General features: G+C 42.5%; 1 protein-coding gene across 1 annotated transcript; it reads left to right on the top strand.

Moving 5' to 3' along the window:
* Positions 3-6,284, top strand: LOC109846068 (multiprotein-bridging factor 1b-like; the record flags this gene model as incomplete). The annotated part of the gene is made up of 4 exons (XM_020415293.1): positions 3-126; positions 3,286-3,369; positions 5,800-5,882; positions 5,958-6,284. Coding segments are annotated over 4 exons (411 nt in total), but the record flags the coding sequence as incomplete, so codon positions are not given.

Genomic DNA, 14,843 nt, shown 5'->3' with positions numbered 1-14,843 from the left:
CGATCAGCCAAGACTGGGCTCCTGTCGTCGTCCGCAAGAAGGCCCCGAACGCGGCCGCGAAGAAGGACGAGAAGGCCGTCAACGCCGCTCGCCGGAGCGGCGCCGATATCGAGACTGTAAAAAAGTGTGAGCGATTCGGAAAACCCTAGTTCTTCTTCTTTTACTTGAGGATTCGGTTAGCTTTTATCATTATTTTACTTGTGTTTTGATGATGGTTGGCAAAAGTTTTTAAGTGATGAGAAAGATTTTGCAAACAGGGAATATAACTTTGATATATTCTTGATTATTGTTCATTTTTTTGTGTTGATTGATATTTTATTCTCATTTTTAATATAAATAACTTGAAATTGCAGAAAGCACACTTGAATATTTTCGATCATATGCAATAGTTGCAGTACAATATCTGTTTTGCGCATGGGTTAGAAGCTTTAGTTGTTTAAAATTAAAGTTACCGCTTTTCTGATGTGCATATTTTTTCTGTTTGTTTCTACTTGTATTTGTGTGTGGCTTTGCCGTTATCATTGATTGAAGAGATAATGGGGCTATAGTAAAGTAATGCCAATTTGCCCCTTCCATTATAGGTTCTTTAAATCCAGAATAATCAAGAAAAAGTTGCATTGCACCTCGTACTTCTTTTCTTTGCCCTTGTTCTTTTCCCTAGTAATGTGCACTGAAGAATGAAGATAGTTCAGTTGTGAGTCTTGTGACAATCCTTTTGTAGTCAGGATAAAATTTGTGAACTCTTTTGCCCCCTTCAAAAAAGAAACTGTTTATACTTTAATGAAAATCTCCACAATACATCCAAACAACAGATTGGCTAAACTAACGGAGATGTAAGGAGATTTAGGATGGAGGCCAATCAAGAGAAATGGTGCCATTTCATTTCACGGGATCGAAGTTCATTATGTTGTTCACAGGAACCACTTTATCACCATTTTTAATCATAGTATTAGATTTAAGAAGGTTGCTATTCAATCAGACAGATTAGATAGTGATCATAGTGTGCTACCTGTCTTATATTTTTGTAGATGCTCAGTTACAAATCAAGATCTTTAAATATGTTCTACAGAACTAATTAATAAATAAAATAAACTAAGAACAAAAATAAGTGTTGGATCCAGGTGTTTCTGATGACGTTCATGTTTAAGGGTTAACAAACCTGATAGAAACCTTTCTAGGGTAAGGAACTATATGAGTTAAAATGAAACCATCCATAAATGGCTAAAGTTGAATTATGAAATTAGTAATTCATCTCTAAAACTCTGAAACTGAGCAAATGTTATCGACTATTTTCGCATTTTGACTATTACTATGAGACTATTTTTATTTTAACTTCTTTTTGTTTAAAACTTTAAATAATTAACTAGAAAGAGAACGACTGAAATTTTTATTGTCCAGTGACAAATAACTAGTTATGAATATTGAGAGGAAGAGATGATGAATCGGAGAGAATGTTGAATAGGAAGACAATAATATACGACCAGGAAGAAATGTAATGAAGTGGATGGGAAGTTCTGTTTTTTATTTTTAAATTCCATGTAATAGTCTTCTAACTGAATCCTATGTTCCTAACTAGTAACAACCAAAATTTGTATCCAATAATAATAGGTAAATGAATATGTTATCATCCTTGCTTAAACCATTTTGCATCAAAATGAGGGGCTGAGGGAGCCAAGTGCCCCTGAAAGGTTTCGCAAAGTTTTGTGACCGGTTGTCATCCTGATTCAACCTTTTCTTGGTAAGCGCTAGATTCATTATTAGTAACTGTTGAAATAGAGAAGCATGTATGGTAATCCTAAAGTGTAGTGAACATCATCCAAATTCTATTAAACTGAAAAAAAAGAGCCGAGGAGATGGGGTAGATGATAGGTTTTCCATGGTTACAACTCTATGAATGAAGCCACAATTTGAAGAAGTCGACACATCAGTTTGCAATTACTTTTCCAGTGTTATGTGTCTCTCATGTAAGAGACTAGTGTACCGTTCTTTATTTCTTACTGCTGGAACCTTAAAGAACACCACCACCACAAAACCAACCCAAAAAAGTCTCTCCACAGTTGGCAATCCAATCCTCACCAAATGCCTACCGTAGATTGTGCATATTGGTGATATGAGGTCCAAGGAATAAAATGAATTCATTCCAATCAATGACTTATACATATTGACTTGGATTGAGTTGCATCTCTCAACGACAACAGAACCAAACTGTGTCAACTTGAGCAATATCTCCCATGACATGGAGCAAATGCCCAAAATTAGTTAGAAAATGAAAATAGCTAAATTAACCAATACTGACTAAAAGGTAGATAAGTGAAACCAATCTGCATCAATAAGACTTATTATAGACGCATTCTATGTTCTGCTTGCTTAGCTTTCGTGAATTCTCTTAAAAACTCAATTTTCTTTAAAGTTTTTGAATCTTAGTTTTCTATCTCCTGACTTCTCAATTAATGGAAAGCTTTGATTAGCAAACCAAAATCTTGCTTGAAGCTCTGATGTTAACGTCGGGAATTGACAGATCCAGGCCCTCTTCTTGACTTTTTTCCACATGGATGAGGAGGTCCCACTCTTCAAGAGGTTTATTTTGGATCCGTTTGGACCCAGAATTCACTCAGGTTGAATGTAAAAAACGGCTTTGTGGATTTCCTGCTTGTGGAGTGCTTTCGACGGGGTGGCTGGAGTATCTAGTAGCCAGATAATAGTCATGGAGCAGCCATCGGAAACTTATAACACGCGGGAAAACATGGGCCAAATCTTACACACATATCCATAAGCATATATTCTCATCAAAACAATTAGAAGGGTCTTAGCTACGCCATGCGTTCAATGCAAAAAAAAAATCCTCTAGGAAGCTGCAGGGATGACAAAAAGAGGGCGCTTTCCTGTGTTGCACTGAAAAAAGGACCTAAGAGAAGACCTTCCTCCGGCGCCTGCTTTTGCTTATTGTCTAATCACACGTCTTTTGTAAACAAATATCCTTGTTTAAAGTTGTGAATTAAAATGTCGTTTCCTCAGTTACATTTCTGGTTATATATTGCATTGTGGAATGATAGATTAGATAAATTTACATATTTTTTGTTGTTTATGAGATTGCCAAATTCAAATTCTACCTTAAAGCTCTGATTTCTGTTTTGATTTTTACTTGGTGGTATGATAGATTTGATAAGTTCTCGTTCTTTTATTGTTTATGCCTCTAGAATGCTGTGTACTGTTTATGGCCGCTTCAGTAATGTTATGGTATATATTTTTCTAAATTTTCTGCATGTTTTGCCAATTTTTTTGTAGCTACTGCTGGCACAAACAAAGCTGCTTCAAGCAGCACATCACTGAATACAAGAAAGCTTGATGAGGAAACAGAGAATCTTGCTCGTAAGTTACTTCTGCTCATACATTAGTTTTATCTGACTTAGTAAATTCTAATATGGATCTAAAACATTCTTTGTATTCATAACTGTGTGCATTGAGATTGACATTATTCATGGTGGAGATATAACAAGTCCAGAGTCATTGTAAATGCTAAAACACAGCTCTCACTTGTGTGGTTTGACAAGTACTCTTGAACATATACGGAAGGTGGATCACTCAAGTATATGCTGCATTCAGGTGATACGCGTGAGAGATGAATTTGCGCCTAAGAGCACTCCTAATGGAATAGTAACTTTCAGAGTCAGTATTTTCAACTCTAATTCTGACTGGAAATCAAATGCAGGCTGTAGTCAAATGGCCTAAATTGGTTTCGGAGGTAGGGATGGTAGTCTGATGGCCTGCCTCACCTAGCGATCAGAAAAAAGCCTGGCCCAACCTGGCGCTCTCAAAATAGGGTAGGGATGGGGCTTAACGGTCTTGATCTATTCAATTCTGGGGGCTGCATGTCATAAGCTTCAGCCCCAGTTCTGTTCGAAGGAGGAAGAGTTAGTCTAGTGCTCAAGCCCATCAAACTTTTTCTTGACTAAACTACACAAGCTAAACTAAACTATGTCAAACTCTCCTGCAAAGTCTCTTTGGTTGGGTAAAAAAGTGAGAAAGTCTGTTACTTTTCGTTATGCGATTTTAGAATGTGTGATCTGATAACTTTAATAATTATTCCATATATTTTTAGTAGCCAAGTGGCAAAAATTTTGAAATATTTCTTTGAAAACGTTTGGTTGATACTGTTAAGAGTGTTAGTTCACTATTCTTCACTATTCTTCATCTCCATAAATAATGATGTCGGTCCTAAGGCCATAAGGATATGATTGGGTTAAGGCTGTGTCAGGCTTTAGTTTAAGCCACAAATCTGTAGTTGGTGCTTTCCAGGTACCTGTCCTATTGCCATATCTATTTAGATGATATAAGGCTCGTTGGTATGTGGGAATAAATGGGAATGGAAATCTCATTCACATTTCTCATTCATGCGTATCAAACAAAATGTCTTTCTGGAAGCTAGAATTCTCATTCTCACTTCTCAATCATTCCCACTTTATGTGGGAATAGGCATTCCCAATGAGATGGTAGGGAATAGGCATTCCATTTAAGTGGGAATAAAAAATTGAACTAAATTCCAAATATGTCTTGATTGCATATTAATTACTCATACTACAACTAGAAGAGATTGTTATTCCCACTTAATTTGTTGATCACACCCAAACGTAAGAATGGAAGGGAGCATTTCATTCCCACACTTTCTCCATTCCTTTGTTTATTTGCATTCTTGACTCATTTACAGCGTACCAAACAACATGTTAGTGGCAGTAGGGTTATAAGAGGTTTTGGCGTTAAAACCCACCAAGATGACTTTGATTAAACAAAATCTAGCCGGTTAACCTTTTTAATTTCTGTGACTCGACACTTTCTGAAACTAGCTGAAACCATGATTTCAGAGAACAAAACTGTGACAAAAACTGAGTTCTTAACTGTTGATTCTGGTATTGAACAAAATTTACACCAACTTCAACTTGAAGCAGGGTGGTCTCTAAATCAGTTCATGTTTCATCACTTTGTATTTTAGGCATATGTTGTGAATAATGTGGGATACCATATAACATGGGAGGTTTAAACTGTTGCAGGACTTTGCATGCTGACCTGTTAATATGTAACTTGAAAGTATTGGTGTGTCAGGAGACAAACCTTAAGATATGCATGCTACGTCTCTCTATGTCATTACATTTGGCTTCAAAATTTTGTAGTTATTGGGATATTGATTGGAAAGGATCTCATTGATAGATATTGATCATCTAAAAGGTTGATTGTCGAATGAAAAACAGTCCCTTTGCTATGTATTTTCTTTCCGTTTTGCCTAGAGCTACTCAACATGGTATTGCATTACTGTGACAGTGTGTTCTTGCATATGCATGCACAATGAAGTTTGAAACCTTAATAATCCAAGAAATAGTTGGACGTACACACGCATGAAGTGTGTTAGATAGAAGTTTTCAGAAAATAAAAAAATGAAAATGCGAGGAAGAGAAAGGGGTTCATTTTCATCTTGCATTTTTTTATTTCCCCTTTTTATAATTGTTTGTTTCTAGTTGTCTTTAAGTTGCATTTGTGCATCTTTTGTGTGTGTCTTGTGTATGCTGAGATTTAGTAATAGAGAACAGGTTGTGCATGTATTAGTTTTGTTGGTTAATTTTTTTTTTCAATAATAGGAATATAGATGTTTGAAAATCCTTTACTTGCATCTTTCTCTGTTATCCTATTGCCACTACCAATTTTAGATAGCTAATAAATATCTCTGTTATCCTATTGCCACTACCAATTTTAGATAGCTAATAAATATCTCTATTTTTTCCCTGATGTCTGAATTTAATGTTCAACAAGATGAACGAGTGCCAAGTGAGTTGAAGAAAAATATTATGCAAGCACGAATGAACAAAAAGTATACCCAGGCCCAGCTCGCACAGGTACTTTTCTCTCTTCCCATTTTGTCTGATTTTTGGCTACTAAGTTTATGCTAACATACATTATTCTTGTATCAGTTGATCAATGAAAAACCCCAGATAATCCAAGAGTATGAGTCAGGAAAAGCCATCCCAAATCAGCAGATCATTGTCAAACTGGAAAGGGTTCTCGGAGTTAAACTGCGAGGGAAAAAATGAGCTTGTCTTGTTACCTTGCTGTGAAATAAAAAGTAGTACTACGCTAACTTTGTACTATGGAAAGTGTGTGTTTGGAGCTTGTGAAGACTTGGTTTGTTGAATCCTTAATGAGTGTTTTGGATTTTATATGGGATTGTGAAATTTTCTGTTGTCTTTGTTGAATGACTTATAATTTTCTTCTTGAGCTTGGTGGATTGTGTTATGCTATTCTTGGTGTCCTTCAGTTTTTATCTTTTAAACGTTTGGAAGAGTAGTATCAGCTCCAGATATCATTGGAGAAATTCATTCTGCAGAAATATTAGGAATTGTAAATGAAGAGACGCATAACATGCTTATAATAAAATGAGATGGTAAATTTGTGTTATTTTTTGGAAACCAATATTGTTGAAACTAATTATATTACTTGTGTTTGCATGTGCATGAGTGGTTGCATATGTGAACGGGAGTTCATGATCCACGGGGGTGTTCATGCATGGGTGAATATATGGATGTGCACATGACCTTTTTTTCTCGAGAAACAGATTAATGTGTTCATGCATGGGTGAATATATGGATGTGCACATGACCTTTTTTTCTCGAGAAACAGATTAATGTCTTCATTATAACTCGTTTATGAATTAGTTCATGGTTAGAAAATAATTTATTGCATGAACTCATATCATGTTTTTAAACCTCTACTTGATGATGATAAAATGAAGATAACATTTTGTAGACTAATATCAAACTTGATAATACATTGAATTTAGTTATGCCTTACAAATTTTAGAACTTTAATCTAAAAGACGTATCAAAAAATCTTACTTATAATTTAGAACTTCAATCTAATAAACATATTAGATAACTTTTATGCTATATAGCAAATGCATATTAAATTCATTCTTAACAAAATTCACATGGGCGCAACAAAAGAAGTTTAGTTATGTTGATGTACTAATGATCACACAGTCAATTGAATCCGTGGTTGGATGGGTTGTAGAGTATTGACGAGGGGCCGCTTTCTTCCTTGATTTTATGTCTAGTTCTTTGAGGAGGGTTGATGAATCTGCACAAGTAGAAAACTCGTGATGGGATGGGGTTTGGTTCCCCCGTGGTTCCTCCGACTATCAAGTTAGCTGACGAACTTGAGTGGGGAAAGATAAAGAACTGTGAGAGTTCTTTGTGTGTGCAGTATGTCTACTTAGAGATCAGGTTTAGATGAAGATCAAGATTTAATTGATCGATCTTTCAGTCCTGATCAAAGATGGAATAAAACCTTCATTAATAGGGGCACTAGAGGGGTAGATCAGTCACTTCGGCTAAGAAGAGGATGGTGGTGGCAAAGTGTGGGCTAGCGGCTAAGTCAGCACATACTTTACAGGTGTCGGCTGACGACTGGATGAGCGATTAGCTCAGTATTAAATAGGAAGTGATCGGAGATATGGCGGTGCATACGTGGTCTGATAAGTCATGAAGGCTGTCAGGGCTAGAGGCGTGACGCGCCTGTCATGCATTAAATGCGATACTGACACGTTGTCAGTGGGAAGAGGCTCGAGGCAGAAGTTATCTTTTAACTTCGCCGAGAGGTAACGCCTTTCGAGTCGTCTCGCGAGGCGTCTAGCAAATGGTCGAGTGGGCTCGTGGCGAGTCGTCTTCGACAAAAGGGGGCGACAAGTACTGCCTTTTGAGTCGACATAAGGGAATGTCGACTCGACAAGTTGGCTGAGTTGTCGTCCCTACTGGTTCCTGGCCGCCAACTTGATTGGGGCATGACATGCAATACACTTGTCCGTTGTTGGGTTGTTCATGTTATTTGGCGACTGGGAACACCATAGCAGTTGGCCCCTTTCGCTTGGAGTCAGTTTGAGCTGGGTCCAAGTGAAATCAAATTAGCTTTGGATGGATGTGGGCGTGCTTTGAATGAGAAATTGACAAGTCTCTTCAGATTAGATGTGGCTGACATCACCATACATTCCTTTTGGCTGTCACAACTTCGCTTTTCTTGGCAAATTGCAGGCTGTTCGAGGTGAGTGGGCTGCGCCTCGATCACAGAGAGGGTGCTTCGGATTTTAAGAATTAACCCTAGCCGTTGAACAAGGATTGATCCGACCGTTCGAATTTTGACGGTTGTAAAGACAGCTTCCTATATATAGGAGTAGGGCCATAAGGGTGGCAGTTATTGTCTCTTCAAATTTCCTTTAGAGAACTCAAGACCTTCTCCATTCATCCCTTTCGGCTATCATCTCTGCAATCCTCAATGGCATCTGATCCTGTTGATCGACAAGCCCTCTTGATGGGGATTCACTCCAAGGTGACTCTGGCCCAAAAGAGGATGATCCATAAGAAGTTTGATGTCCCTGAAGAGTATGAGCTGTTCGCCCCGACGAGGTCGGAGGCCATATATGATCATGGGCCGGAGCAGGGTCCGATCTACTTGAGGCATCTGGAATTTAGCCTGCGATTGCCTCTGCATCCCTTCCTCAAGAAAGTATTTACAATGCTAGGGGTATCGCCGACGCAGATGAAACCAAACACCATCGTTATCCTGGTGGGGTTCATGGTGATCTGCCACTGACTAGGGATAAAGCCCGCCTTGTGGGTCTTGGGTCGGTTGGTGGTTGTGAAGTGAACCAAAATGAACCCTACTTCCACTTTCAGATGGTGGGGAAATTCAGGCTCATCACCGGCCTTCCAGACTCGCATAAGGACTGGAAGGAGAAGTTTGTTTGGGCCGTGGGGTACGACCTGGAGCTAGGCTACTCCGACTAGCCTGAAATAAGAAGGGAGTCGCTCATGGGCAGTGAATTATCTACGGACGAGAGGGAGGCGCTTGACCCGATCAAGTCGTACGTCGGCTCTCTTCGAGTCTGCTTGACAAGTAGGTCTTGCGAGTTGTCGGCATGTCGGTCGTGCCTGCTACCACCCAGGACCATGAGAGAGCTTCAGCCCTCGTCATAGGGATAGTTGAGGTGACGTTGGCACCTACTTACTATTCCTTTGGCTGCTCCTCAGGGGGAGTCATCTGCCAGACCTGCGAAGCATCTTCGTCGGGACATTCCTCAAATAGAGGCTGAGGTGGCCGAGGAGGAGGATGCCCTAACCCTTGTCCATAGACAAAGGAGGCGGCCCCGAGGGGAAGATGAGGAATAGAAGGCACGGGTGGCGGCCGAGGTGACTGCGACCGAGGTCATTCATCTGGATGAGTCGACCTCGAGAGAACCACCCAAGGCTCCTCAAGGAGAGGGAGCCAAGACCAGAGCTTATGCTGGCGAAGCGGAGCCATTCGCTCATCATGCCGAGTTGTCCTGCCGTGGGAAGGAGCCGACTGAGGAAGAGACGGAGCCTTCCACAGGGCTAGAATAACTCTCCCCCCCATCGTGTTGATGAGATCGGAGAAGAGGAATGGAAGAATATGAGCACGTATCTCATTAGGACTTCAGGGGTCGGTTGACGATATGTGCGGGAGCCCGACCCCGAGTACCGCTTTGAGGCTGCTCACAATCTTGATGTCGGGGGACCGTCCTCGGCTCTCGCATGGGCCAGTCGAGGTCAGTTGAGCAATTCTACCTTCTTCAGGATGGCGAGTTCTTGAGGGAGGTTACTGTAAGATGTCCAAAAATTACTGCAGATAGCTAATCTCCACAAAGCATAAACGATGGAGGTTACAATCTGACAACCTTCCCAACGACAGATAAAAGTTACAATTTGATAACTTTTGTAATATACGAGAGTTATAAGTTGACAACTCTCATATTTTAAAGAGTCAAATGCAAGGATTACAAGATGATGATCTTTGCAGAACTTGAGAAAAGAGATTACAATTGACAATCTCTTCAAGCCCAAACACGGAGCTCATCGTTGCATTCCATATTCAAGACGCAGAGCTCACCTCTGTGTTCCAAGAATAAAACATGAAGCTCCTTACTTCTTTCCAAACTTAAGACATAGAGTTCACATACACATTCCAAGAACAGAACGCAGGGTTCACCACTGCATTTTCAAACCCAAACGTAGAGACTAACTCCACGTCCAAAGTTCACGACGCAGTCCATTCCCAGAATGCGAACTTCGCATTTGACTCGTTCAAACACGAGTTGAACGGTTCTAAAACCATTTTACATGATCTGAGGGGATTACAACCCCACTAAGTAGCGGTTTTAGGGGTTAGTTACACCCCTAAAACCCCTATAAATAGCTAAAAAATCAGCTTAAAATGTATCTTTGGATCATCTGGAGACTGAAAAAAGATCTTGGCAAAGAGGGGCATTTGGAGTCTTGACCTTCTTAGCTTTTGTGGAGGTTTTTGTAAAGGATTTTCTTGGAGCTTTCGACCTTGGCTTGTGAACCATTTTAGTTAAATTTAAAAGGATTAATTTCCTTTCTGAAATCAACTCTTTTACAGAGTTTGAAACTCATTTAGAGTTTGAAACATGCATTACAAGTTCTCTTAAACACGTTCAGAGTTCTACCAAGTTCCACGAAGCGAGGTGTTTGGATCGTCAACGAGATACAAGATTCAAGCTCCCATCGACACGAAGAAGAACTCAGGTTTAAACAAAGGGGAGGGTCTCCGTTGATCCCTTCTCTCTTTTGTATATTGGGAAACCGATATAGAAGAGTTGTAATTTCTTTTTTTAAACCAGTTAGAGAGGGATTGCAAAGAGAGATTGTAATCATTCTTTTTCTAAATCAGTTGGAGAGATAAATACAAATTTTATTCTCATTTCTTCTTCAACTTTCCCACAAACAGTTACCAATGTCGGTCTCCACTTAAACCTCCGAAGTTATATGGTTCGAGGTGCTCTGGTAGAGTAGGAGATGTTTGGTCAGATGGAGCACATCCGAATTTCCTATCTCAAGCTCTTGGGGGTGGTTGAGTCTGTGAGAGCTGGCAGAGGGGTCAACTCGAGGCGGGCTGTTAAGACGCTAGTCCCAGAAGCCTCTGAGGTTGAGAAGCTCAGGTAGGAGCTAGAGGATAGCTGGAGGAAGGCTAGGGGACTTGGTGAGGCTCTCAAGGAGAGGGACCATGCTCAAGCGTAGGTTAAGATGGAGAAGCTGATGGCGATGCATGCGAAGCGTCAATTGGACGAGAAGCATGCATAGCTCGTCAAGCTTCAAGGGGAGGTCACCCATCTCAAGTCCGGGGCTCATTGTGAGGAGATCATCGAAGAATATCGCTAGAGCTTAACTAGAAAGATTGAATCGGCGATAGCTTGTAAGGCCAAGTATGACTACCTATCGGCGCAACTCCCAGCCGAGATGAGGATCCCACCCGAATGCTTCCACTACCCTCCCATCATGGCCAATTGTATTGGCGAGTTGATGGAGGTGGAACTGCTTGGGGGGGGGACTCAATCTAGGTGATGAAGAGGGAGAATCAGATGGAGGGGGAGACTGCTCGACTCATCCACCGACTACACCCAGGGGTTCCCCGCCTGCAACTCCAGGAGCTGGAATGGACTTCTCTTAACATCCTAGGACCTGGCGGGCTGTTAAGACGCTAGTCCCAGAAGCCTCTGAGGTTGAGAAGCTCAGGTAGGAGCTAGAGGATAGCTGGAGGAAGGCTAGGGGACTTGGTGAGGCTCTCAAGGAGAGGGACCATGCTCAAGCGTAGGTTAAGATGGAGAAGCTGATGGCGATGCATGCGAAGCGTCAATTGGACGAGAAGCATGCATAGCTCGTCAAGCTTCAAGGGGAGGTCACCCATCTCAAGTCCGGGGCTCATTGTGAGGAGATCATCGAAGAATATCGCTAGAGCTTAACTAGAAAGATTGAATCGGCGATAGCTTGTAAGGCCAAGTATGACTACCTATCGGCGCAACTCCCAGCCGAGATGAGGATCCCACCCGAATGCTTCCACTACCCTCCCATCATGGCCAATTGTATTGGCGAGTTGATGGAGGTGGAACTGCTTGGGGGGGGGACTCAATCTAGGTGATGAAGAGGGAGAATCAGATGGAGGGGGAGACTGCTCGACTCATCCACCGACTACACCCAGGGGTTCCCCGCCTGCAACTCCAGGAGCTGGAATGGACTTCTCTTAACATCCTAGGACCTTCCTGCCTCTAGTCTTCTGAATTTGTACAAATGTATATGTATCTTGTAAATATTCATTATAAATGAATACATAAATATTTTGAATCTGAAAGTGCTCTCTTTGTGTGTTGCACTATCTCATTGTGCCTGTTGAATGACTTAGCTCCAAGATAGACTTGTAAACTCTTAAGTGCTGACTCGAGGGGACTCGTATTTTGTTTAGAAGACACGTCTCGAACTCAAGCAATCACTTCTGATGCATTTGTTTTTGTCTAAATATTGAACCAATTTAGTTGGCTGCTTTTGTTGGTCGGCATCTAAGCTTCTTGGGCGAGTGCTTAAAAAGATGCTCTATGAAATCTGGCGTCAGTTATTGAGGGCTGACTAATGACTAGTCGACTGCTCGCCAAATAGATATCGTTTAGTGAGCTTCCCGAAGCCTTTATTGAGCAGGTGAAATATCACATATTGGAAACGACATGATGATGCTATCAGTTGTCAGAGAGTTATGGCGTTGCTTCGATTTTTGAGCAAAACGGCGTGGAATAAAGAGGAGCGGCGCTTCGAGTTTTGTGTTAACTGTTTGACATTTTAAGGTGAATCTCGCCTGTTGATTTCAAAATGAGACAATCATCCAGATTAATCCACGTGTCCCTCTGGAATACTATAAATAGCTTGTTGGGGGCGAAGAAGAATTCTTTATGAACTCTTGCCTTAAAATATTCGACACTTATCTCTCTCAAATTTTCCTAAGTCTTTTTGCAATCAAAATCCTTCAATGACTTCTCAAACTTCCACCACCGGCCGGAATGAGGAGAGGATCATTCTTCTCCAACCTATCTGTTCAAAGGTATGTATTAGAGAGATCGAGCAATATTATGACCTCTATGTCATCCCCAGGACCTTTACACTTGCAGTGCCAAGTGAGGACGAGCTGGTGTACCACCATGGTGAGAACAAAGCGCCGCTATACCTTGCTCATCTTGAGTACGAGCTATGGCTACCGCTCCATCCCTTCATTAGGGATATATGCATAGCTGTGGGGGTTCCCCCTCTCAGTTCACCCCAAATGCCATTGGGGTTCTGGTAGGCTTTGTTGTCATCTACCACAGGGTCGGTATCTTGTCGACCATGCGGCTTCTTGGGCATCTGGTCGGCGTCAAGTCAACAAGGAGGGACCCACACTATTTCTTCCACTATAGTGGAAGTTTTAAGTTTGTTACGGACGCTCTAGAGTCCAACAAGGACCGGAAGGAGCGATTCGTGTGGGTCTTCGAGGCCGACGGCATTCTCGCTTGCCCCAATTAGCGTAAAGTGACAAAGGACACACTGATACCATGCGTCCTTTGTCGTGAAGAGAGGTGGCAATTAGAGAAGATTCGCTCCTATGCCGGGTCTCGGGAGAGGAGCAATCTTTTCGAGACAGAATCTCCCCGTGTGGCAGGCATGTCCATGATCTTATCGTCCGAGATTGACAAGGCGAGGGCGAGTCTACTAGCCCTCCCCTCGAAAAATACGGTAAGAGGAATTTGAGGGCGGGGAGGGGGGGAGGAGTCAGGCTTGGCTTCGCGGCCCTAGAAGAGGTTGAGGGGAGATCTCGACCCCAAGGAGATGGCCGGCTTGAGGTCAAGAGTGGTCGAGCTCGCTGCCCAATGAGCGGGGCAAATAGAAAGGGCCAAAAAGGTGAAGACCAAGAAGGACCAAGGCCCAAGTAGGCTAACAGGTCAGGTCCAGGTCGACTCGGCTGAGGAACAACAGTCGACTGAAGAGCAGCAGTCTACTTGTTCATGGATCAGGTCATCATTCTTGATGACTCTTCCCACCCTAGGGTAGAGGGGGTGGTCCCAACTATCGTTGCTGCAGAAGTTGGGGCCCCTGTCGAAGAGATAGTCGGGCTAAGCTCTAGGCTCGAAGACCAGGCAAGGAGCCTGTCGAGACTCTCAGGGGTGCTGATGAACAAGCAGTGCCTATGCTAGAATCTGGGGCAGACAAAGTCGGAGAGAGAGCTTCTGGCTAATCCGCCATGGGATTTTAGAGCTTCATCCCTAATCTTAGGAGAAGGCGAAGGTCATGTTGGTGGGAGAGCCATATTTCCCCTGTTCACCTAGGGGGAATTCCCCGAGGGCGATAGGTTTATCCCGGGAGTACCTCTCGACATTGAGGCTTCGATCTTGGGGTCCTTAACTACCCCAGTTACAGATGTGCACTAGTTCTCCCTCCCGAAGGATAGGAGGGTCTTGAGGGAGATGCCAACAGTCGGCATGCATTTAGCCCTTAAGGCCTACTCGGTCCGGGGGGCTTTGCTGGAACAAGAGCTGTACGACCAGCTCATGTACATGCATGACTCCCCACAGGAGTGGCAGGCGGAACTGGTTCAGGAGAGGTTGGCTAGGGGAGAAGCAGAGAAGAGGTTCACTACCTTGGAGGCCAAGACGAATAACGAAGAGGTTGCCTGGCGTCGGGAGCTAGATGAAAAGGAAAAGCTCCTAAATTGGTACAGAATCCAGTGCTCCAAGCAGATGGGTTCCATCGAGGAGCTCCAAAGAGAGGTGGCCCGGCTGAAGGAAGCGGTTGGCCATCTGTAGCAAGGGATTTTCGAGTGGGATGGCTGCCTAACTGATTTGGTTGGGGAGGTTGAGTACGAGAGGCGCCTCAAAGTGTCGGCCGAGGAGGATGCTCGATCAAGTCGTCTCTTGGTCGAGAAGCTGAGACGGGACCTGGAGGAGGAGCGGTTGGCCTATCATTAGTCCACAA

This window comes from Asparagus officinalis, chromosome 6 (assembly GCF_001876935.1).
Source record: "Asparagus officinalis chromosome 6, Aspof.V1, whole genome shotgun sequence".
NCBI classification, from domain to species: Eukaryota; Viridiplantae; Streptophyta; class Magnoliopsida; order Asparagales; family Asparagaceae; genus Asparagus; species Asparagus officinalis.
The sequence above is the reverse complement of the archived record's forward strand: the minus strand, read 5'-3'. Positions and strand labels throughout refer to the sequence as shown.